The sequence below is a fragment of the Trifolium pratense genome, linkage group LG3 (assembly GCF_020283565.1).
Source record: "Trifolium pratense cultivar HEN17-A07 linkage group LG3, ARS_RC_1.1, whole genome shotgun sequence".
Lineage (NCBI taxonomy): Eukaryota > Viridiplantae > Streptophyta > Magnoliopsida > Fabales > Fabaceae > Trifolium > Trifolium pratense.
This window is the reverse complement of record NC_060061.1, coordinates 28,428,596-28,454,423: the sequence shown is the minus strand read 5'-3', so window position 1 is coordinate 28,454,423 and position 25,828 is coordinate 28,428,596. Positions and strand designations below refer to the sequence as shown.

General features: G+C 33.0%; 3 protein-coding genes across 4 annotated transcripts; 1 reads left to right on the top strand and 2 right to left on the bottom strand.

Moving 5' to 3' along the window:
* Positions 1-5,206: 5,206 nt before the first annotated feature.
* Positions 5,207-5,955, bottom strand: LOC123914907. Its single transcript, XM_045966066.1, has 2 exons — positions 5,854-5,955; positions 5,207-5,662 (listed from the first exon to the last, which is right to left on the bottom strand). Exons 1-2 carry the CDS (start codon positions 5,953-5,955, stop codon positions 5,207-5,209), a joined length of 558 nt encoding a protein of 185 aa, XP_045822022.1.
* A 397-nt stretch (positions 5,956-6,352) lies between these two features.
* Positions 6,353-7,128, bottom strand: LOC123914906. Its single transcript, XM_045966065.1, has 2 exons — positions 6,837-7,128; positions 6,353-6,753 (listed from the first exon to the last, which is right to left on the bottom strand). Exons 1-2 carry the CDS (start codon positions 7,126-7,128, stop codon positions 6,353-6,355), a joined length of 693 nt encoding a protein of 230 aa, XP_045822021.1.
* Positions 7,129-12,611: 5,483 nt separating this feature from the next.
* Positions 12,612-17,834, top strand: LOC123916914 (boron transporter 1-like). 2 transcript variants are annotated; one of them, XM_045968496.1, is made up of 12 exons: positions 12,612-13,943; positions 14,063-14,145; positions 14,233-14,425; positions 14,514-14,652; positions 14,797-14,968; positions 15,111-15,277; positions 15,391-15,564; positions 15,692-15,787; positions 15,992-16,129; positions 16,212-16,531; positions 16,986-17,256; positions 17,367-17,834. In XM_045968496.1, the coding sequence occupies exons 1-12, from the start codon at positions 13,840-13,842 to the stop codon at positions 17,598-17,600; spliced, it is 2,091 nt and encodes a 696-aa protein (XP_045824452.1). In that variant the 5' UTR covers positions 12,612-13,839; the 3' UTR covers positions 17,601-17,834. The 2 variants fall into 2 exon arrangements, with proteins under 2 accessions (XP_045824452.1, XP_045824453.1); XM_045968497.1 differs by having other exon boundaries at positions 12,645-13,943; positions 16,986-17,269.
* The last annotated feature ends 7,994 nt before the right edge of the window (positions 17,835-25,828 follow it).

Sequence of the window (25,828 nt, the reverse complement as noted above, 5' to 3'; positions counted from 1 at the left end):
ATGAGATCATATGAATGCTACACAAAGTCAAAATTAGGTCATTTATTTTGGGACGTAGGGAGTATTTATTTATTATTGGCAGAATTATACTACAGTTCTTTTTTCTTATTTTTTTGTAACAATTTGGTCTTTTATATTTTTTTTGTAACGTTTTGGTCCTTTATCTCTCAATACGCGAACACTTTGGTCCTTTTCGTCACTTCCGTTTAAGATGTTGATGTGTCAGCTTTGTTACTGAGTTGTCAATAAAACTTAAATAAACATGTTTCTACGTGGAAATTTCACCTTGTCACACTTTCTTACTCTATAAACAAAGATAAAATTGGGGGAATCCAATTTATGAACCCTAAAACGAAAAAGGTGAATTTGTAATTCTCAATGGCTTCAATCCGCACCAGTTCTTCGAATTCCATAAGCTACAACAACTCTAGGTACAATACGAGTTTCATTCGGAATGATTTGGCCCCAAACTGCTTATGTAAAGTGAAAGTTGTGATTCGAATAGTAACCAAAGAAGGTCCAAACAAAGGCAAAAAAAATTGGGGCTGTAGAAACTTTGTGGTGAGTTTATGGTTTTCCAAATTTATGTTTATGGGTTTTTTAATTCTATTTAATTTATGGGTTGTCAAACATTATGAGTTTATGGGTTGTGAATCATATGAATAACATTAATTTGATTTTGCACAGAGTCGTGAAGTTGACTGTGGTTGTGGATTTTTTTATTGGTACTCAGAGCCAGAGCATGAAAATCAAACACGATGTGGAGAATGTTTATAGAAAGATCTGGAAAATGTGACGCTCAAAAAGACCATAATGAAGATGCACGAGAATGAAAAATCGACAAAGAATAATATGAAGCTTCTTATTCTTATTTGTTTATTGTTAACTTTAATTTGTGTAATGTTTATGTGGCTTTTGGTGTTGATGTAATTTTAGATTGCATAAACTTATGTCAATTGTAAAGGTTTATGCTAACTTCAAATTGTGTAATGCTTAAGGTATGTCAATTTGTGTAATGTTGATGTTATGACAATTTGTTCAATTCGTAGTGAACATTACATTTTCTCTGATTGCGTTAAATGGCTAGTGTCAGGATGAAAGTGAAAAAGATATAAGAAATAAAGGACAAAATTGTTACCAAAAAAATGATTAAAGGACATAAATGTTTCAGATAGAAAAAATAAAGGACCTAATTGTTACAGATGTAAGCAACAAAGGACCAAATTGTTACGATATTGAGGAAACAAATTTCAGAGTCATTGTTGTAATTACAAAGTCATTACTCTGTCTAGAGAAAATTCATGACTTTTTTCATGCCATTACTGTAAATACAAAACCACAAAATTCATGACTTTTTTCAAACTAATACAAAAACAACATTAATACATAGTGGCATCCATTAAAGTTAATAAGCATCCATCCATATTGTACAAAATACATCCATAAGCTATAGCATCCATATTGCTACAAAATATAACCATAAACTGTTGTGAATTCGGATCGAAAACCACACCAATAATACTTTTGATGTGTGAGACAAATGAATTGAAACAACCAAAACAAAATGGAAGAGCAATAATCAATAAATCAACAAAAGCTATAACTACCAAAAGACGATAAAAAACACGATGAAAATTGTTTACCCAGTTCAGTCAAAACCGACTTACTTTGGGGGAGAGAGACCCTCCAATCCACTATCAAACTTCCTTATTGATTACAAAGATTCATTACAAAAGAGTTACAAGAATTAAACTTCAACCCTAATTCTACCCTTTTCCCAAATCTCTTCCCGTGACCAAGAGATTTCAATGATAAGTGATTAGAAGGTGTTAGAAACACTTCCCCAACCCTAGAATATACCAAAAAGGAACCCCCTTTGATCCTAGATTGATGTTGGATGAAGAAACCCTAATTTCTCCTCACAGAATATCAGAAAACGTGACAAATATATATTGATGCGTGTTTTTCCGTCTGGGGCGCAACTTTTTCTGCCTAGGGCGCAGATTTCCGCCTGCGGCACAGACTTTTCCGCCCGAGGCACGAAAACAGAATGTCAGCTCCATTTCTACTGAAATTTTCGCCCGAGACACTAGAATTTCGCCCGGGGCACCAAAATAGCAGCTTTTGCTGTTTTTCCACGTTTTCAAGGCAATTCCCAACATAAACTAGCATCCATATTGCTACAAAATACATTCATAAGCTATAGCATCCATATTGCTACAAAATATAACCATAAACTAGCATCCATATTGCTACAAAATACATCCATAACATAGTGCTACAAAATACATCCATAAGTTAGCATCCATATTGCTACAAAATATAACATAACCATAAACTAGCATCCATACATCTGCTATTCTAAGCATCTGCTCTCCTTATGGGCAGCTTGCTCCTACTTCCAGGAATTGACACAAAGATTCTTGATGGAAATAAAAGTGATGTTATTGATGCTTTTTGTTTTGGTGGAGGTGGTTGAGAACTCGATGTTGCTGATGCTTTTTGTTTTGGTGCTTTTTGTTTTGGTGGAGGTGGTTGAGAACTTGATATTTTTGGTTTTGGAAGAAGTGGTTTGGATGGGCAAGCTTTAGAATTTTTGACTTGTTTCTTTTTTGTTTGTGGTTTGGATGGGCCAGCTCCTAATGTTGCTTGTGTAGGGGTGGGAGTATTTGGTGTTGAGATAGTGGGGGTGGGTGCATTTGATGTTTGGGTAGCTGGTGTTGCTTCAGTGGGGGTGGAAACTTTGCATGTTGTTTTGTTATGCCCTGGTTGCTTGCACTTGATACACCTTCCTACCATTCCTTTTCTGCTACAACCTCCCGTTTCGGACCTCTTTTCATCAGCATTTTTGTTCCTTGATCTCTTTGGTCTACCTGGAGCCCTTCTCAATGGTGGTGGTAGTATATCAACGTTGTTTGTTTTATCCCACATGTTTTGACCACTTGTTGGGTAAATAATTGAACTATAAACATCTTTATATATCTCCTTTCTGTAAATGGTTGGAATAGCAATTGTAGGGTCTTCTTTTCTATCTATGTAACAACACATTGCATGATAACAAGGTAATCATGTGAGCATCTATCTTCTACATGTACATTCCATCTTGTTGAGATCAACAATATATTTTTCAGTGGTTACATCCACGTTTCTTATTAAAACACCATAATAAATCTTTTCCCCAGTCAACCTTGCCAAAATAAGAAGTAGTAAGTTGTATGAGAAGTAGAACAAGTCAATTGAATTAATAAATAATTTATGCATAATTGTAGAAGTAAAGCTGAGAATCTTACCTACAACTCTAGAACCTACATGATTTTCGTTCTTTGATGAAAACTTTGTACCTTTTTCCCACTTGTAATCTTCCATGCTTTTAGGCATAACAAACCCTGAGTACATAGGTTTACTACCTTCTTCATCATCACTCTCTTTGTCACTATCTACATCACTTCTCAATTCTCAGTATCATAATATTCATCACTTTCCACTACTATATTCTGTTTTTTTCTTAAATTGAGTGTCTCTTCATCACTGTCTTCTTCAGAAAAACTTATATCAATTTGTTGTTCAACTTCAATGTTTTTCTTTGGCCTCTCTTTCCTCTTTTTTGAAGGAGGCCCATCCACATATTTCTTAGGCCTACCTCCTTTATTTTTCTGCTTTTTACTTCCTGCACCTCTTTCATCATCGTCATCCACTTCACTATCTACACCAAGAGCATAATCCAAGCCCACTTCATCATCAGAATCGTCAAACATAACATAAGTGCACTATTTTTACTTTCAACTTCACTTTCCAATTGAGCTTCATTATCTGGCTGGGATACAGATTCAGGTTGAGTTATTGGGTGGACAACATAAACATCTACTTTTCCATTGGTCCTAGCCCAATTTGCCACTTCTATAGCAGTAAAATCATTATCTAATGGTTTCAATTGATCAGCAAAATCATACCAAATCTCACATATTTCAATGTACCCTAGTTTATTAATAAGGTCCACTATCTCAAAATACCCCCACACATCAGAATCACACTCCTTTTCAGTAACAGACCCCATATATGTTCCATTGCCATCAACAAATCGTCCACCATGGTGGAAATGCACATTTAAGTCTCTTACCATACTGCAAAAACCATTCAATAAAACACAGTTTTGAATTCACAACAGTCCAACAAAATAAAGTCACAACAGGAAATATAATAAAGACTTTATGGACCACAATAAAGTCACAACAGAAAAAAGAAGACTTAAACAACCCATTTTTAACATATGTTTCTACCCCACCACCGACAAAAAACGAATAAGAAATAGAGCATAATCAATCTTTAAAAACTACATCTAGAAACACAATAAATCATAAATAAAAGTCCAATATGAAGTGACGCGTATCATCATGGATAACAAAGCCAGCGAAAATTCTGGCTTAGGAAAAACATGAAAATTTGACATAAACATACGAGAAAAGGAGAGATCGATTCATACATATCTTCCTTAAATCAAACCCTAAATCGCATAGTAGAAAGGGATTGTTTTTAATCGCATAGCAGAAAGGGATGAATCCTAAATCGCTTTTCTGAAATTGCTCCCTTTCCTCTTCTCTGTGTTTCAATCTGAAATCGCTTTTTGTTTTACTTATCTAACGGTGTTAAATCCACAGTGTTTGTGTTAAATCCACGTTAGTAGGAAAATAGACACGTCATCGTTTTTCTGCACGAAAAGGACCAAAGTGTTCGCATATTGAGAGATAAAGGACCAAAACGTTACAAAAAAAATAAAGGACCAAAGTGTTACAAAAAATAAGATAAAAGACCTGTAGTGTAATTCTGCCTTTATTTTTTTTTTTTTTGAACAAGCCAAAATGAGATATATATATATATATATATATATATATATATATATATATATATATATATATATATATATATATATATATATATATATATATATATAAAATAGACTTTCAACACAAGACGTGCCAATAAGACTAAATAAGGTTACAAATAAAGTCCAAAATACAGGAACCAAAAGAAACTATACAAGGCCCAAGCAAAGCAAATGACTAGACCACCAACTATGGCAGTTCAAAGCTAAAGTGCTACTCGTCGCTTTCAACCACCTATAAGAAAACGTCTTGATCTTGTCCAACATATGATGCACCGAGTTTGCCGAGCCCTTGGACAATCGATGATTTCTTTCGGTCCACACAACTCAAACACAAGCAAGCCATATGAGCTGCATAAAAGAACGTCGTGCTCGAGAACCACATGCTGAATCCGTAAACTGAACAAAGTGTTCCGAAAGAGTCTGAGCAGTCACCACAGAAGAACCAATCCAGGAGCTGACAAGAGACCAAAGGGAGCCAAAAGAGCTGCAAGAGAGGAACAAGTGCTGAGTCGACTCAACCTCTCCACAACCAGAAACACAAAGATGAGCCTCCGTAGATAAAATCCCTCGAGTAACCAGGTTTGCTTTGGTAGGTAACCTGTCCCGCAAGAGTCGCCAGGCACAAATGGAAACCTTCAAAGGAACCTGACGGTGCCAGATAAGACCTGACACAGCATCCAAAGTAACGGCATCCTGGGTCGTCAGAAGCTGATAAGCACCACGAACCGTGTAACCGTCATCCAAGTCAGCCCGCCACTGCCACCTATCTGAAACATGATCCTGCAAAGAGATGGTGAGTAGAAAAGCCTGACACTCCCCCAACATCTACTCCTCTCACGCCCTCAACTGACGCCTCCACTCCCACGCCTCCCCTCCTGCCCCCCACCCACGCATAAACATCTCAGACACTGAAGCCGATTTGTTTTCTGCCAGATCAAACAACCGCCCGTACCGCTCCCGCAACGAAGTACCATCCACCCAGGGGTCAGTCCAGAAAAAAGTGTCTGATCCATCCCCCACCTGTCTCGAAACATACTCTCTAAACCACCCTCTCCCTGCCTCACCTCCACCATCCCGAATGCGCGCTAACTCCCTCCACCATGTCGACCCACGCGCTCCACCCTCACACAACCTACCTCTCTCAACCCCGTAACATCCTGCCAACACTCGGAACCATAAACCCTCTCTATCCACTAACAACCTCCAACACCACTTACCCAACAGGGCCAAGTTGAACTCCCTCAACTGCCTAACCCCCAAACCCCCATACTCCTTACGCAAGCAAATAGTATTCCAATTAATCCAAGACACTTTCCTAAGATCCTCACTTCCCCCCAAAAAAAATTTAATCAAAATAGATTCAATAGAAGAGATAGTACCTGAGGGAACTTTAAAGAAAGAAAGAGCATAGATAGGCAAAGAGGTCAACACAGATTTAAGCAAAACTAAACGACCACCAATAGAGAGGAATCAACTCCTCCAACCCGATAAGAGATTCTTTAGACGATCCAAAACCGGTTCCCAAAAACATAAACGCCTCGGATCACCCCCAATAGGAAGACCCAAATAAAGGAAAGAGATCTTCCCTACTTTACAGCACAGAGCTGACGCCGCCTCACCTAACCAAGAGTCAGGGATGTTAACCCCAACCGGCATGCTTTTGTGAAAATTCACTCGCAAACCATACATAGACTCGAACAACACAAGGACATCCCGCAGAGCCCGGACATTCGCCCAACTCTTAGTCTCCATCAACAACGTATCATCAACAAACTGAAGATGCGACACCGACACTTGTGCAAGCTCACCCACACTGTACCCCGTAAACATATTGCGCTCCACCATGGCTTCCATCAACACATGTAAGCCCTCTGCAGCAGTAGAAAAAGGAAAGGAGATAACGGATCACCCTGCCTTAAACCCCTCTCAAAAGGAAACTCATCAGTCACACTACCGTTAACCAAAACCGAAGCAGTTGTCTTACACACACATTCTTTAATCCACTTCCTCCAAAGGGTTGGAAAACCCATTCTCCCCATAACATCATCCAAATAACCCCAATCAACCGAATCATAAGCCTTCTCAAAATCGACTTTAAAAAGATATTTTGCAACGATTTTTGTCGTTATAAAAAATTTAAAGTTGTTGGCAAAGTTACTTTTTCCAATGAAAAATAAGTCGCTGCATGTCGTTGGGATAAGTGCTGTTGCGAAAAGTTTTGCAACAACATTTAAAGTTGCCGCCATTGCTAATATTTTTGCAACAACTATTGTCCCTGCCGTTTGTAGTGTTTTATCGCTGTCATAGCCTACTTATAACAACCATGTAAGTTGTTGTCTTATCTTAGTTATCACAACGATCAAAGTCGTTGTAAAATATTCTTGTATCAACAATCAAAATTGCTATCATAAAATTTTGTTTTTCTCATCAAAGTTCTTATTTTATTTTTTTCATTATTTTTTAAAATGTATTTATTAATTTAATATCTCATACAATAATTGAAATTTCTAAGAAGGAATGTTCAATCTCAACAACCGGTTCAAAAAATTTAAATCTCTCAATAATAAATACTCTATGTTAAATTATATTTATAATTTTTTTTGTTCTCATCACTTTTTTTTTAGTAATATTGTGGAATGCTTTTAAGATGAAATTTCATAGCCTTCAAATATATTTGATATTGACTTATTGTATAGTCTTTCTCTTTTTTCCCTTCAATAGCTTCTTTCAAATACTATCATCTTATTGTCTTGATCTTCTCTACTCCCACAACACTTTTCTTCCCATGGTTTGTCTTCATAAAATAGAGATATGCTCCCTAATATTTATTAGATATAAAAAGAAGAAGAAAATACAGACCAAAACAAGAAGAAGAAAGTATTTTTTTTTCCTTGATAAAAGAAGAAAGCATATTTTTAGTTGTAACTCTTTTAGGAACTAATTTACATCTATAACAATATATAAAGGGGATAAGGGAGTTTGGGCTGGATTTTTTTTGGTCCATTTTGCCCTTAACTTCCTTTATGGTTTTTTAATTATTCCATAATTGCCCTTAACTTCCTCTTTTTTTTTTATGGTTTTTTCATCTATATCTATTCTATACCCTTAACTTCCTCTCTTTTTTTTTTATGGTTTTTTCATCTATATCTATTCTATACTATATAATATATAAAAAGAATACATGAGTTTTGGGGTAGAATTTTCATAATACCAACATTACCCTTGCTTTTTTTTAGTAGCAACAAAAATCTTTTATTAACAAACTCACCATAACATAAGGCGTATCTTTTTTTTTGGGTACATAAGTTAGACACAGGCAGGCGCGGAACGCGCCTGCCTGGCCCGCTAGTGAAGAATAAAGTGGAGAGTATGTAACATTGAAAGTTAACTATATAAGTTAAGTGGGAATAGATACACGTAATAATTGGAGCAGTTATATTTTATATAGAGGATAGATGATTTGAGTAAGGATTAAATATTAAGCAAATAATGAGCGTTGGATTATATTTATCTACGACTGAGGAAGTGATCCTTGCACTTTTAAAATGACAAAAGAAATTAAAATTATCTTAAGTGTATGAAAATATTAGGAATGCTGGTGATCACGTATGAATTAATCACCCACTACTTTTTTTCCTTTTTTTTTTTTTTTGAGGTAAACCCACTAATATAGTGATGTAGTGGGTATTTTAATTAATTGTTATTTTTTAATAAAATAGTAGTGGCAGTTTTCAAAAATAAAAAAATAAAATAAAATAGTAGTGACACATTTTACGGCGACTTTATGACGTGTTGTTGCAAAAGAAATGTATCATTGTCAGCGATTTTAATTATAGTTGGGATAAGTATTTTTTCCTAACAATAATAATATTGTTGTGAAAAAAACTTCTAATTGCAGCGACTTACAAATATTGTTGCTATATTTATATTTTTACCAACAAATTAATTGTCGTTGAAAAAATGTCGCTGCAAAATATCTTTATTCTTGTAGTGAGAGAAGCAGCTCCTTCTTAGACTTACGAGCCTCATCCACCACCTCGTTTGCAACAAGGATGCCATCAAGAATCTGTCAGTCCTTAACGAAAGTCGTCTGGGATGCAAATATCACACTGCCCATCACCACACGCAGACGTTCGCTAACACCTTAGCCAAAATCTTATAAAGGCTGCCCACAAGCGAAATAGGCCGAAAATCATTCAACCTTTGGGGACTGTCAACTTTGGGGATTGAAGCTATGAAAGTGACATTTAAACCCTTAGTCAATCTGCCGTTTCGATGAAACTCCGAGATAAAACGCATAATATCACCTTGCATCTCAGCCCAAAAATCCTTAATAAAACCAAAATTAATCCCGTCGGGGCCCGGGCTTTTGTAACTATCACAGTCCCAAACAGCTGCCTTCACCTCGTCCACAGAAAAAGGCTTGGTCAACCCTATCACCTCCGACACCTGCAGCCGTTTAAAAGTAAGATTATCTACCCTAGGCCTTTCCACATTAACGGCCTTGAAGTGAGACGCAAAGTGAGAAAAAACCGCATGCCTAATGGATGTCACACCCTCTACAATAGTACCATCCACATGCAGTGACGAGATAGCATTACCCCTCCGCCTGCTCGCAAGGACTGAATGGAAATACTTGGTATTAGCATCCCCTTCTTTGAGCCACCGCGACCGAGACTGCTGCCAACAAATACTAGCATTCAACCAAGAAAGAGAATGAATATCCAACGAAACCCCATGAATCTCCGCTAACTCAGACTCAGATAGAACCTCCTCGCCCCCCTTCTCATCAAGCACTGCCAACCGGTTCTTTAGAGACTCAATCCGACTCGGCAGATTCTGAGTGTGAGAAGAATGTCAGTCTTTCAAGGCCGTCTTAATCCATTTAAGTTTCTCTTTAAGCACAAAACCTCCCCAACCATCAATCTGAAAGGAATTCCACTTTTCACGCACAAACAGATGGTACCCAGGGACATCTTTCCAACATTTCAACATCCTTGAGGGACGGGTTATTTAACACGCAACTATCGTTTTCGAGAACAATTTTACCTAATATCCTAAACAACTTGTTCAAATGTGTGTGTCTATTGGCTTCTTCAAAAAAAAAATGTGTGTGTCTATTGTCTAATCACGTTTCTTTTGCTGCTATCTCTGTGTGTGTGTGTGTCGCACTATTATTTTGTTCCTCAGACAGTTTTTTATATTATTTTTTATAATAGTTCCTCAAACATTCTTCATTCTAACATGAAAATGCTGACAAGCACCGAGAAGTTGTCCCGTGAGCTTAGCTCAGTTGGTAAGGATATCGCATTATATGTGTAGAGAGCAGCTTTGCTCCATTTCTATTAGCTCCTTTTACTCATTTTCTTATTATGGATGTGTGTCATGTGACACAATTTAATCTAAAGGCTGGTATTAAAAACTTAAATTAAGAATTTGTTTAATAAAAGATAGAAGAAACAGAATTGAAACGGCACTGTAACAACAAAAAATGAAATGACACCCTAGTTTCCATCTTCCCGCCTCTGTTCTTCTAATCGTTGTCATTGTTGCCACCGTAGTCGCCGCTTCTCACCGTTCGTCACAGTGGCAGTGGACTTAAGGGGAATTTGATTTTATGGGATTCACAATATTGCAACAAAGGGGAATTTGATTTCTTTCAATGTTAGTAGTAACAATTATTCTTCTATAAGATTCTTAAATTATTCTTCCAATGATTTTGATGGCCCTACTAAGACTGGTTCAGAAACATATTCTATCGTGACGTCGACATGAGATTTGCTCCGGAGGCGAGTCGATGGAGATGCAGCAGTAGGTTTCGACCGGCGATAGAATTGTGAGCGTCACCGCCGGGACAGATGGAGAAATCGGCGGCGAAAGCTGTAGAAGTTAGGAGAAGAGACAACGATGCCCGGAGAAGATGAAATGAAAAACATATTTCAATTCTTTTTTTACTGAACAATAATATAATACAGAAATAATATAGTACAATCTTATAATCTCAACCGTTCCTTTCATTTTGGCCACATGTCACCTATCTGTTCAAGAAAAGGAGTAAAAGGAGCTAATAGAAATGGAGCAAAGCTGCTCTCGTATGTGTAGGAGTCCGGGTTCGAACCTGAGACACTCCACTTATTCACCTTTAAGGTGAATTTTCTAGCCACCAAGCTACTTGACAAAAAAAACACACCGAGAAGTAATTTTTATTAATTTATGTTTGAGCTTATAAAAAAATGACTTATAAAATTAAATAAATTTTTAACTTTATTTATAAGTTTTTATTAGCTAAAATTATATCTAGATATTTTTTTAATAAATTACTAGTAGTTTAAAAGACCCGTGCATTCGCACGAGTCTATTGATTTTTATTTATATCTAAGTTTGTCATTATATTAAGGCAGAAAATTTATTTAAAATTAAATATTTAAAAAATTATTATATAATATTGTTAAAATATAAGTGGAATTATTGTGTTTTTTCTTTTAAATTTATTTATTCAATTTTTCATGTTTCAGTGATAAATATTGATCCCGTGTATATTTTTAATAAAAAATTATAAATTTTATTAGAAATATTTAGGGTAATTTAGTAAGTTTGATACTATTTAACTTTATTGTTATTAGTGGTTAGTAGTAAACTTGATAGTAATATTGTTTATTTTTGTTTTCTTTTTTTGATGAAAAATATTGTTTGGTTCTTATTTTTTTTAAATTTATAAAATATTATTTATTATTATTATTTTTTTAAGACTATTAGTTATTTCTATATTCTTTTCATTTTGCGGTTTCTTCTTATTTTTTCTATATTATTTCTATAATTTTTTTATTGACTAAATTTTCAATAATGTTTTTATTGTTTTTTTCCCTATTTTTATGCGTATAGATTGTTCTGTTTTGTTTCTATCTATAATTTATTTTGTTCCTATTTTTAAGCATATTTTTTCTTGTATTTATCTTATATTTTTTCTATATATTGTTTTTAATATTTTTTTAGTGAAATTACAATGAAAGATATAAAACTTACAACGTGATTAAAAATAATAAGGATAATTTAAAAACATTGGTGGTAATCGATTTTAATATATTAGTAATAGATGATTTTGACAAGTTTATTGATAATACACAAAAATTTATATATTTACATAAAATATTTTATAATTTGTGTAATCAACATTTTCTAAAATATAAAAATAATTTTTTAATATAAAAATTTACTTTTCTCTTCTTTAACGAGATACGTGCTTTTTTTTTTTTGGAAAACTTGATTTGAGATTTTTTTCATTCAATACTTTAAACATATAAAAATTTAGACTCAGATTGTGATTTATCGATGTAAAAAACCACACAGTTTTCACGCAGTTTTAAATCACAGTCGTTAATCATATATATGACGGTTCAGATTAATAATATAATAAAGTTGATATAATCAATTTGGACCATACATTCTAGATTAGACGACTCTGATCTAAAATAGTGCGATAACCGTATGGATTTCAACCGCATGAAATCATGTTATGCTTAGTTGTAACTTGTAAGGACATTACATTAGGTACGAGATTCGAACCCCGAACATCTCATTTTTCTAGTGTTGCATTTTTTTTTTTTTTTGAGAAATGTGTTGAATTTTTCTAATGACTAAACTCGTTGATCAATTTTTTTTTATTATATTATTCACATTAATTTTGCTTTTATTTTTCTTTTTTATATATTTAACGGGGACAATTTTTAGCATCACCCACCCTTATATAAATGTACTGTATAAACTATTATTGACAGCATTGAACCACTGTCACACAAAAATACTCTCTGCATCTTCTATTTGTTCTTCTTCATACCTCTCTCTCTCTCTCTCAGATAGTGAATCAGAATCCCATTTTCCTAACCTCAGAAAGTCGCAACTTCTTCTCTTTGCTGTGTTGTGTTGCTCTTGTGGTTTATCTCAATCTTCTTTACCATAAATTCTCCATTATTTGTGTTTCTCAGTTAAATGTAACTGCAACCTCTTCATCTTATTTGCTTTGCTTCAACTTGTTCTTGTAACTTTTTGAAATATCTTTGCAGAAAAATGTAATTTTGATTTTAGATTAAAGTACCCTTTTGCTTTTAAATTAATGTCCAAATCCACAAAAGTGTTCTAAACGAATCCCAACATGTTCTCACTCATGGAATCTCGTTAATCTTGCATTGTACCCTTTTGTGTCTAGCTGCATCTTTGACCCTTTTTATGAATATTCTTCTTAGAGCCTCTAAACTTTAGCAAAATGCAGGTTGTGATTATGTCTTTTCGTTAATTTTACTGGATTTCCCTCCATAGCTACACATTCAAAACTGATATTTGATTAACTTCACTTAGAAATTGAGTGTGTGTGTGAAAAAGTGGAACATGTAAATTATTGGAATGCTGCAAAGTCTTGTTCTATTTTGGTTTGTTGGTTTCTTTTTGATAGCATATGGAGGGTTTCTATTGTAATCTAGGGAGAAGGGTAGTTTTGGATCTTGAAGAGAGTTTCTAATTCAACTCTTCTTCTTAAGTGTTTACTATCTTTGAGTTTCTCTTGGATATGTAAATTCAAGTGTTTTTTTTTTTTTTTTTGTTCAATTACTGACTTGTTCATTTGTCATTCTTAACAATATATGCAAAAGTTGTTCATAAATTCTTTCAAATGTAAATTCTTTTTTCTGGATTTATTTATTCATTTTCTTCATCATGAGCCTCATGTGCTCAACAATCAACAAATGATTACACTTTCTTTAAGCTTTTCTGTTTACGATGATATGTAGAATTATAGTCTCCCTGCCTGGAGTTATATCAATATTTTCGTCTTTGCGGCTTTAATCACTATTTTACCTCTAGAGTTCTCTTGAGTTGAGTCAGAAATCAGCCTCTTCCAATTGCATATTTTTCTTCTTTTTACCTTATAAGATCAATTATTAGTTCCTTGATATTCAAAGAGTTTCATGGAAGAAACATTTGTTCCCTTCCGCGGGATTAAGAATGACTTCAAAGCAAGAATTGTGTGCTATAAACAAGATTGGACCAGCGGATTCCGCGCAGGTGCAAGGTTTGTGATATAACTACAAAATCTAAATTACGAACTTGCTGGTTCTGATGTTACAATTATAATATTGAAGTCTTCATATAGTGTTTTAATCAATGAATTTATTTTGTTGTTTTATATAGGATCCTTGCACCAACTACATACATATTTTTTGCTTCGGCAATTCCTGTTATTTCTTTTGGGGAGCAACTGGAGAGAAGTACAGGTACACGAATAATTTTCAGGTTCAGTCTCTTGGTATTTTTGTTCATTGGTTGCTAACAAGTTATATTATATAATATTTATTATACAGATGGAACTCTCACTGCTGTTCAAACTCTTGCATCAACTGCACTATGTGGTATTATCCACTCAATTATTGGAGGCCAACCTCTCCTCATACTGGGTGTAGCTGAGCCAACAGTTCTAATGTATACATTCATGTACAATTTCGCAAAGGATCGTGAGGATTTAGGACACAAACTATTCCTACCTTGGACTGGATGGTATATTTCAAATTCTAAGTGGTTTATTTATAAGGGGATTAAATGAGATGAAGTTACTTATTACTTTTTTTTTTTAATAATGTTTTAGGGTGTGCGTTTGGACTGCACTGCTGCTCTTCTTGCTGGCCATTCTCGGTGCATGCTCCATAATCAACCGATTCACACGCCTTACTGGTGAACTATTTGGTCTGCTAATTGCAATGCTCTTTATGCAGCAGGCTATTAAGGTTAGTATGCATCTACCATGAACCTTGAAACATTTTCCTTTTGTAACTTCTGGATGTGGTTTCCAAATAGGTTCACCTTCTGTTAACTGTTACCTAAAATGAAACTAACATTTGATAAGAAGGTTAATAATTTCTATTTTAAAGGGACTTGTGGAAGAGTTTGGTGTACCAAAGACACAGACAGAAGGTACCAATCAGATTGCTCTCCAACCCTCTTGGTTGTTTGGCAATGGAATGTTTGCTTTAGTTTTGTCATTTGGCCTTCTTTTTACTGGTCTAGGAAGCCGCAAGGCTAGATCCTGGCGTTACGGGACAGGTACTGATTATGCGTCTGCATTATGTCCTAAAAAATTTGTATTGAATTGATTTTCATTACAAGATAGATAGATTGCGAGTTTGAGGTAAATACTTGTTTAATCAACATTCCCATTCTTCTAAAATAATTGGTTACATTATAGGCTGGCTAAGAGGATTTATAGCTGATTATGGAGTCCCCTTAATGATTCTTGTATGGACTGCTGTGTCTTATATACCCGTCAACGAAGTCCCAAGGGGAGTTCCTAGGCGACTTTTCAGTCCAAATCCATGGTCTCCTGGTGCATACTCAAATTGGACTGTTGTCAAGGTGATTTTGATTATGTACTATGGATAATAATCTCATGTCACCTTACTGAAAATAGTATTTTATCTTTCTCCTTGCAAAGCAGCTTGTTGCTCATTTTTTGTTACATTTTGCAGGAAATGTTGAATGTGCCTCTAATGTACATTATTGGAGCATTTATACCAGCAACTATGATTGCTGTGCTTTACTACTTTGATCACAGTGTTGCATCACAACTTGCGCAGCAAAAGGAGTTCAATTTAAGAAAACCCTCATCTTATCATTATGACTTACTACTTCTGGGATTTTTGGTACGTTTCAAAATATTTGGAAATTCACTGGAATGCTAATTGATGGGAATAGATAACCTATTTCTATTTTCTACTCCACCTAGTCAAAATATTTCCTTTTTAAATTCTTATCAATTTTACTTTCCAGACCTTATTGTGTGGGCTCATCGGAATTCCTCCTTCCAATGGCGTGATTCCACAATCTCCGATGCATACCAAAAGCTTAGCTACTCTTAAACATCAGGTAACATATTTCTTATTGACCATTTTAATAGTACATGTAAAAGTTATAAAATATTTGGGAATGAATAAGAAATGATTGGAATGTTGCATGTAATTTTAAAATATTCTCAACTATGACTTGTAGATCTACGGACATTTTTTTATGTCTTGACTATTTTTGACTAAGCTAATTTAATATTACGGACATTTGTTTTCTTTGGAATAGATTTTACGGCATAAGCTTGTCTCTACTGCACGAACGAGCATGGAGAAAAACATGAACCTGAGTCAGTTATACGAAAGTATGAAAGAAGCATACGATGTAATGCAGACACCATTGGTTCCCCAAATGCCACCCACATTGGTAAATGTTATCCTATAATTTCCAGTTGATCTGAAATTTGCAATCATATTTTTATTTACCCTTGGTCCTGTTCTTCGAGCAGGGGCTGAAAGAGTTGAAGGAGTCTACGGTTGCACTCGCTTCAAGTCATGGATACATTGATGCTCCCGTTGATGAAATTGTCTTTGATGTGAATAAGGATGTTGATGACCTTTTGCCAGTTGAAGTTAAAGAGCAGCGCCTCAGCAATCTACTTCAAGCATCGATGGTTGCGGCTTGTGTGGCTGCTATGCCTCTTCTGAAGAAGATACCAACTTCAGTGCTTTGGGGTTACTTTGCCTTCATGGCAATTGAAAGCTTGCCAGGAAATCAGTTTTGGGAGAGAATATTGTACCTTTTCACTGCTCCAAGTCGAAGATACAAGTAAGTTTATTTTCATAATCTATTCTGTCACTGTTCCATTGCTTTGCTTGGATAAACAACTTAATTAAGCGCTTTAAAACAATGTGTTTTTATATAAGCTATAAACTGTTGTCATAAGCTATCTTATATAGCATATGGAAATAAGTTGAAAACAGCTTACTGACATATCATAATCTGTTTCCATAAGCTCTCCCAAAGAGTCTCACAAATGCTTATTTGAGTAGATAAGCTCAAACAAGTCGATCCAAACAGAACTAAATCTAGGACTCATGGATTTAATTACTTTGTCCAAAATTTCTAGTCAAGATTTATTAATGTTAATTTGGTAACTGATTCAACTGTGCATTATGCAAAGACGCCTGCATATAAATCCTTATAATAAACATTATTGCATGCTTGTGAGCGTCTGCATTCTATTTTATGACATTGAAGATTTTTGGCTTTCCTTTTCTAGACTGCTGGAGGAATACCATGCAACCTTTGTTGAGACTGTGCCTTTGAAAGCAATTGCTCTGTTTACTCTGTTCCAGACATCTTACTTGCTTCTCTGCTTCGGCATAACCTGGATACCAATCGCCGGGGTCCTTTTCCCATTGTTAATCATGCTTCTTGTCCCGGTACGACAATATTTTCTTCCCCATTTTTTCAAAGGAGCCCATCTTCAAGAGTTAGACGCAGCAGCGTACGAGGAAGCACCTGCCATTACTTTCAACATGTCCTATGATGTAAGTGGTTTATGTAAGTGGTTTCAACCATATTAGTTTGATATTTATCAGATTAGTACAAAAATGTTATAATTTTATCACATATCTTGTTCATTGTTATACATCGACAGGATCAAAGTAATCATGCAAATATCAGTGGCGGTGAAATTCTTGATGAAATCATTACAAGGAGTCGTGGAGAGATACGTCGCACTCAAAGCTCAAAAGCTTCAAGTTCAACTGCAACACCAATAGGAGGAGATATAAGACCTTCGGATAGTCCGCAAGTATCACAAACAATTCTCAGTCCTCGAGTAACTGCATTGAGAGGCGAAAGCAGCCTAGGATCAAACGGAAGAAGTTAAAGATAAAGCAAACACCTTGAAAAATATCCAACTGGTTCAACTTCAAGCTAAAATGTATTTTTAGAACAAATTAAAGTAGTACTAAGCGATGCTCTATAGTTTGTGTTTTTGACAAAAAAAACGACATTTTCGCGATGTCTTTTCTTTTCTTCCTTTTAACATTTTACTGAAAGTTTGTTGTCTGACTCATTCAATCCGTACAATATAATATGGGCAGGATTATTTTTAAGTTGATGGAATGATGCTATTGAATGTTAATTAATTATATATTTGAAGGGATTATTAGGAGACATGAAAAACTTTCTTTGAAGTGAGTTTGTTTAAAAAATAGGAAAATGCTAAACAGTGCCCCGGACATCTTAAATAGTAAATTTTGTTAAAATTTCATGGAAATGTGTGAAATCAACGCATTGGAAATCGAAATGTTTCATTTTTTAGATAAATTATTTATTTAAAGGAAATGCTTAAAGAGTGTCCGAGAGCATCGTCTGTTTAGCTAAGACCCTAAAAAATAATACACTTAGATTTTAGTGAATAGTATCATCTTGGAACTTTAAATAAAGTGTTTGTTTGGTTAGATTTCGACCAACTTTATTTTATATAATTCATTCTAAAGTGGAGTTGGTTAATGTTTGAAAACTAATATATAAGGAATAAAGAATGTGGATTGGATAATGTTAATCAAATGTATTTTTATAGTTACCTAAATTATATGACTTATGTTAGGTAACAATTTTGTTATCATCCTTATGGAACTAGAAGTTTGATGCCAAACTTAATTGTGTTTTGATGCCAAACTTAATTGTGTGCAAATGTGACAGTTTTTCTTACTAAAGGAGTATTATATACTCCTTCCAGTTCCAAATAAGTGACTAATTTGACCGGTGACAGAGTCAGAAACTTTGAATAATAGGGACAACATTTAGGTAAACAAAAATATAATATTAATAATATATTATAATTTTCAATACATATATTGAATATATCATTTTTTCTTTATAAAAAAATCTCTTTTATATCCTTTTAAAATTTCTTAACAAATCTTTAGACCATTAGACCATCTCTAATAGGGGTATCTAAAGGAGTTTTATATGCTAAGAACTCATACCTTTTTTTCTTCTTCTTATCATTAGAGCAACCGTGATCATGACAGAGTGAGTATAAAAAAAAAATAAATCGAAATATACTTTATTTAAGGTGTTGTATCATCAATTTAATATTGATTTTTTTCTATGAGTTGCATAATTTTGCATCATTGAAACACAATATGTATGAATACATAAACAGCAAATAAAGTTTGCCAAAAATCAAATTAATTATGAGTAATTATTAAATATTAAACAAGTCTTGTTTAAAGAAAGGGCAAACCACCATTTTAGTCCTTGAAAGTGTATCTCGCTGTCACATTTGTCCCAGAATGTATCAAAATTGCAATTAGGTTCACAAGTGTCTATTTTATTAATCATTTTGATCTTCAAATCTGATTTTAGGTAGTCAACTTAGCACTCAAATGTATTTTACGTTGGTCATTTTAGTCCATAACATCTATAACAATATATAAAGGGGATAGGAGAGTTTGGTCTGACTTTTTTTTGGTCCATTTTGCCCTTCACTATAATTTGAAATAACACTTAACAATAATACCAACAATACCCTTAATTTTTTTTAGTAGCAACAAATTTTTTTTATTAACAAACTCACAATAATATAAGACATTTTTTTTACATAAGTTTGACATAGGCAGGCGCGGAATGCGCTTTCCTGGCCCGCTAGTTACTAATAAAAGAGATACTATGGATGTATTTACAATTTCAATATATTTAAGGATCAATATAACAGAGAGTTACACATCCAAAGACTAAAATGATGGTTTGCTATTAAAGAAATGATACTATATAAAAGAAAAATATATACATGCATTATAGTGAAGACACACTATGTCATTAATTCGTTGTTGTAATATATGCATCTTTTTCCAAAAAGAAAAATATTTTAAACTATGCATTGCTAGGCAGATATACATATTACTAGTACATAGTAGCAAATTAAAATTGAAGTGGGGGCTCCTGCCCACACAGCCATGTACATGGCTCCGTCGATGCATTTGACTATTTTAGGCAAAAAAATATTTTAATTGTTGTGCATTGTCGGTGTAAAGTTATTTTACACATGCATCTAATAATATGTTGTCAAATCATTTAATGAATGTGACACGTCATGCGTTTCAAAACATATTACATGATGCGTTAATATATTATCGGGTATATAAGTAAAATAATTTTACATTTTACACCGACAATGTATATAAATTAAATTATAAAAGAGTGTAAAAAAAAGTATAGATAGAAGATGATAATACTTTTTCTAAATCATTTTGATCAAGTATTGGTGTATTCACTATTAACATTGTTGATTTCTAAATTATAAATTAAAAGAGTTATCGAATTATTTTGAGACAATATTTTTACAATTGCGTCATTTATTAGTTTTATTTTTAGGTTCATTGTAATAATTGTAAAATAGATATAGTTTAAATACATTCATTTTATGATGAACCTAAAAAGTAAACTTTTCTCATATATAGGATCTGAGGGAGTAATATTTTTTTTTGGTACAACCGGAGGGAGTAATATTATGTTTAAAATAAAAAATAAAAATTATGAGCTTGTAAAAGGGATGATGGTGTTGAGATTTATTGGTGCATACAATTCAAAGCACACATTTTATTCCTTCCTTGACTGTATTTTTGAGAAGAAACATTGATGTCTCTGTATACACATGAATACACAAGACAGGATCATTTGTATTTAATTTATCTAAAAAAGTGTCCTCGGAGATGATTATAAAATGATGACGATGAAAGCATACACGAGAGGGTGTATGATATCTTGTGTTAGGTTGTTAGGTTAGGTAGACGTTGGATGATTTTTTTTATTTGGATCATCTCCATTTTTCGTAGGTAAAATGTATTCAAGTGTGTTAAGTTTTGTGTTTATAATAGTTATATTTTTTTGGTAACGGTTCTCGTGAGCTTAGTTTTAATAGAGACATTGCATTATATATATGTAAGAGTCGAAGTTCGAATCCAATACACCCCCCTATTTATTCACTTTAAGGTGAAATTTCTAGAAAAAAAATGAAAATAATATAAAACGGAGAGATTTCAACTCGATTTTCTTTGATTACAAAATTAAAGAGTCTCTCGATCGACGGTTTTTTGAAACTCATGGCCCTACACATTTCATCTCAAACTCAAAGTAAACCCTTACCTAATTAATTAGTTATGAGCACTAACCAAACCAGTGTCCTATCAAAGCTTTGCATCATCTCTTGCTTTTAAATAATGGCAAAAGGATAGTACATTGAAAGCCCTTTTTATCTACACGGCTTGTTGTCCCATGTGGTTCAAGATGCCCTAGTTATTAGGCCATTCAACTTCACATGGTTTAGGTTTGAGAACCTTATTTAAAAATAATTTCTGGCTAGTATTGCTCTGATTTCATATTATACGGGATCCAATTTCATATTTTATATATATATATATATATATGTCTTTGTTTTGTAGTCATGTCAATGTCAAAGAGATATTGGTTAATCTAAAGTAACTAGATTTTCCAATCCAAAAATTAATTTTAGTAAATTTATGTGAACTAGATTATATGAGCTCATCAAAGTCATGCCGGGTATTATGGTTTAAAGAGCACCAACATAAAAGAGACATTAGGTTTAGTCCAGTGGTGAGAGATTTGAGTCGTATGTGTGAGGTTTCGAGTTCGATCATCTGCTCCACTGTAAAGAAAACAAATTAAAATAAAGAGCACCAACATAAATGATTTTTACATTGGTGTTTGATACTTTAATATGATACCATGAATTTGTAGACGAAAAAGTAAATATTGTTAAAACTCACGCACACAACTGCAATGTTTTGAATCTGAGTTCAAAATGAAAAAAATTCAATCTAACTTATCTCAAATTATTTGTTACTATCAAGAAAGTTAATTACTATAATTTTCCAACAATGCATACGTAGTGTTATTAAAAAACCACTTTTATGTAGAAAAAGTAATTTTAAACACAAATTGATTATATAACATACTTGAGTGAAGTAAAGATTTGAAGCTTTTGCTAGAAAACATTATTTCTACTAGTCTTAAAATAAACTTTACAACTAATTAACTTAATTTTAACCAAAATAATTTTTATAAAATTAATTAATTTAAATCAATTTTTGGTTGCTGCCAAACTAAACACACTCATAATATCAAATAATATGTTTTTACCTTTTATATACTAGTAGTATTAATTAATTAATTAATTAGTACCATGATCTACAAAAGTACTAGCTACTACAATGATTTCAATGACTGAATAACAAAATAGAGAGAATATATTTTAAATTTGAATAATCGAAAGTGTGAGAAGTGGGGAAAGTTAGCTTTCAAAGTATAATAACCATAAATATATAATTAAGTTTTCTCCCTCTCTAATCAGAACACAGTATTAGCTTATATACTCAAAAATTGGTATAGATTTGGAAAGTGACAGTATATGATTTAGAAATTTGGTTTGTCTTCTTTGTAAAAAAGGGCATGTTTATTTGAGATACTTAAAAGGTTGTTTGAGTTAATGGGATGAGGATTCGTGTGATCGGCAAGGACCCATCTCGTTAGATAAGAAACATAACTTAGTGGAAACCATACAATCTTTCCACTGTCTTATACGTAAGCAAGCATCCAAAACCACACACAACTTTTAAACTTTTAACTAATTATAGAAATTAATTAACAACTCTTTGAATTCAGTCTTAGGCTAGCTTGACTCTACAAAATTAGCTTTGTAAGGTAAGAATTATCTATAAATTCATATTGAGACTATTTTATATTTGATGCGAACTTCTTAACACGTCCGTTCACGTCCAACACTATTGAGTTGGTGTGTCAATATAAATCGTGGATGACCCAAATAATTTTCTCCGGCACTTTCTCTCATGCTGTCCATTCTGCCACAATCTTGACTATTCATTTATCTCTCTCTTGTAGTATTCTTTTTTTTCTTCTTTATGAGTTAATTAACCATTGAATTAGAAGAAAAAAAAGGAGGGTTTGTCAAATAACCGATTATCCCAAAAGCTTAAGCTGTTAGGATATGGCCACATCAATGGTTTTATATTATTTCTAACACGCCCCTCACGCAAGAGCCCACTTGGGCTTGAAGCGTGGATAATGCATAGGCCCACCTACCATATGCTTAAATTCCACTTTTTAATTAGAAAGTGAGGGGAGCGGGGATCGAACTCTAGACCACTTAGTCATAGAGGCTCTGATACCATGTCAAATAACCGATTATCCCAAAAACTTAAGCTGTTAGGATAGGGCTACATCAATGGTTTTATATTATTTCTAACAGGGTTGAACATAAAAGGCGGGGGAGAGAGAATCCAAATTCCAATCTAGAAGGCATTCACATTTTATTTATGTGTTTCTATCAACTTATTGTATTTCTTGTATTTCTCACTCCTCACCCAATACAATATTGGGGTGTTAATGAAGATACATTACAACTTGTTAGAGAAAGGGGTTTCCATTTTATTGAGATGTGTGTGTGGATTTAGAAGTTGTGATCTCGAATATTCAAAGTTGAGGAAATGTGTTATGGGTAGTCTGTGGATATATTTCATTTACTTATGGTGAGACTATGGTTAATGGTAAAAATAGTTGTCGGTGTAGTATGATTTTTTTGTAGTGTGGCATGTTATGAGGCGTAGGCTTGTCCAATTGATTTGATAGATGATGTATCTTATGAAATCATGAAGATGGCAATGAAGATGAACAAGGAGAAGAGGGAAGAAGATGAAGAAACTTGAAATAAATAAGTGTTGATGGTTTATTATTATTATTATTATTATTATTATTATTATTATTATTATTATTATTATTATTTATTACTAGTGGGTCACGAACGCGCCTGCATGTGTATAACTTATGTTCCAAAAAACAATATACCTTATGTTATGGTGAGATTGTTAATAAAAGATTTTTGCTGTTAAAAAAAACGTGTCTTATGTTTTGATGAGTTTGTTAATAATTAATAAAATATTTTTTGTTACTAAAAATCAAGGGTATTCTTGATATTATGAAAAGTCTATACCAAAACTCATGTATCATCTTTATATATAGTATAAATTATTATTATTATTATTATTATTATTATATTGAAGAAGATTATTATTGTTATTATTATTATTATTATTATTATTATTATTATTATTATTATTATTATTTTGACGGTAATGGTTTATTATTAGATATCATAGATTTTCAAGATTCAAATGTATAGATTTTAAGAAAAAGATCATATGGTTATAATTAAAAAATTGCGTTAAATATGTTTTTTGTCCCTATAGTTTCCCAAAATTTTCATTTTAGTCCCTAAAGAATTTTTTTCACACTTTTTAGTCCTTAAGTTTTTTTCGTCAATGTTTTTAGTCCATACTTTTCATTTAACTCGTGTATACTTTCACATTTTTGAATGATTTTTTGTATTCGTGTTTATAATATTATAAGAACATCTCCGACAAAAATTTAGAAATTTTTAAAATAAGATAAATTATTTATCAATTTTTATGTGAAAAAAACTAAAAAATTCACATTTAATTCATCTTTTGTTAAAAAAAACTAAACTTTTGTAACAGAGATTCATTTAATGTACTAAATATGACTGCAGAAAAAAAAAATTTAAAATGGTATGCACAAGTTGGATGAAAAAGTAGGGACTAAAAACATTGATGGAAAAAACTTAAGGACTAAAAAGTGCGAAAAAAATCTCCAGGAATTAAAATGAAAATTATGGAAAACTATAGGGACCAAAAATATATTTAACCGTAAAAAATTTAATAAGGTTCATGGTGGACTATTTTCAGTGTTGGTCCACCTTTATACATTTGGGGTTAAAATTTAACATAAGTGACCTTATTGGCTAACGAAGACGTCATTAAGGGACTTAAGTGAAACTTTTTCTTTTTTCTTTAAAGGACCGGTGTAAAATCAAAAATATTTTTAAGGGACCAAAATACTAATTAAGCCTATAATGATCACAATTTACAAAAATAAAATAAAAGTCGTGATCAAAACACAATATATAAAGTTAGTCTAAATTATAATATATTTGACATAATTTTCTTTATTGTATTCATCTTATTAGTTCTATATTATATTTTATCGATTAAACTTTATATAATTTTTTTATTTTTTTTTATAAAACTATTTTTTGCATTGTTTTTATTTTATTCATATTTTTATGTATATAATTCATAGATGATATTTTTTGTATTCATCTTATTCCTTTTTTATTAATAACTTTTTTTGTTTGTAAAATTATAATGAAGGATATAAAATTTGGAATGTGGTTAATAGTACTACTTAGCATAAATTAGCAAATTTGGTAGTAATTGATTTTAATATATTAGAATTTAGAAGTAGATTAAAATTCAAATTCCAACCACTACACTTTTTCACTATTAAAAGTGAATCTCTAACTACTATTGGGCTTGGGCATACTACTATTGGGCTTGGACATGGGTGAGGCCCAACATCCGTTAAAATAGAATAAAACCCTGATGTTTTCTCTTTAGGCCCCCCATGGTTCTTTTTCACCCTCTGGATTTTACTTTTTTGCCATTCAATAAAAACTTCGGTTTCTACGAACTGAATTTTTTTTGCCTTGAAAAAAAAATTCGGTTTCTGTTAACCGAAATTTTCTTGAATTTGAACTAGAAAAAACTTTGATTTCTGCGAACCGAAGTTTTTATCAAGGGCAAAATTGGAATATTTGGAGATATAAAAGATACATCGGGGGCCCGAAGAGAAAACATCTAAAACCCTAGAAGGATGGAAAGTACTACTGTATTGTATTGAATTGAACTAGGGTGTTACCCGTGCTTCGCACGGGTGGATTAAATTTAAAATTAAATTTTTATAATATCAATGATGTTGAATTTAAAGGTCATAAGTAGATTTCTGCAAAATTAGTAATTGGACAGACCTTCATTAAAATTGTAATTAATCTCTCTTTGTAACTCCAAATTTAGTGGGGTTTAATCCTGTGGAAAGCTAACTCGATTATGGTCATTTCGGTATCCAATTGGTGAATTATTGATCCAAATTGAGTTGTGTGCGAAGCTTTGAAGTTGTGACTCGAAAGCAAATTTTGTGCAGAATTTTGGGGGA

What these genes read in the sequence shown, in the direction of transcription:
- LOC123914907 (XM_045966066.1), bottom strand. Translation starts at nt 5,955, where the DNA reads ATGGTGGAGGTGAGGCAGGGAGAGGGTGGTTTAGAGAGTATGTTTCGA. An exon ending in GACTGACCCCTGGGTGGATG is followed by an intron (nt 5,663 to 5,853) that starts GTACTTCGTTGC and finishes ATCTCTTTGCAG; the next exon opens with GATCATGTTTCAGATAGGTG.
- LOC123914906 (XM_045966065.1), bottom strand. Translation starts at nt 7,128, where the DNA reads ATGGCGGCAACTTTAAATGTTGTTGCAAAACTTTTCGCAACAGCACTT. An exon ending in TGCTTCGGTTTTGGTTAACG is followed by an intron (nt 6,754 to 6,836) that starts GTAGTGTGACTG and finishes CTACTGCTGCAG; the next exon opens with AGGGCTTACATGTGTTGATG.
- LOC123916914 (XM_045968496.1), top strand. Translation starts at nt 13,840, where the DNA reads ATGGAAGAAACATTTGTTCCCTTCCGCGGGATTAAGAATGACTTCAAA. An exon ending in ATCCTGGCGTTACGGGACAG is followed by an intron (nt 14,969 to 15,110) that starts GTACTGATTATG and finishes GTTACATTATAG; the next exon opens with GCTGGCTAAGAGGATTTATA. An exon ending in CCCAAATGCCACCCACATTG is followed by an intron (nt 16,130 to 16,211) that starts GTAAATGTTATC and finishes TTCTTCGAGCAG; the next exon opens with GGGCTGAAAGAGTTGAAGGA.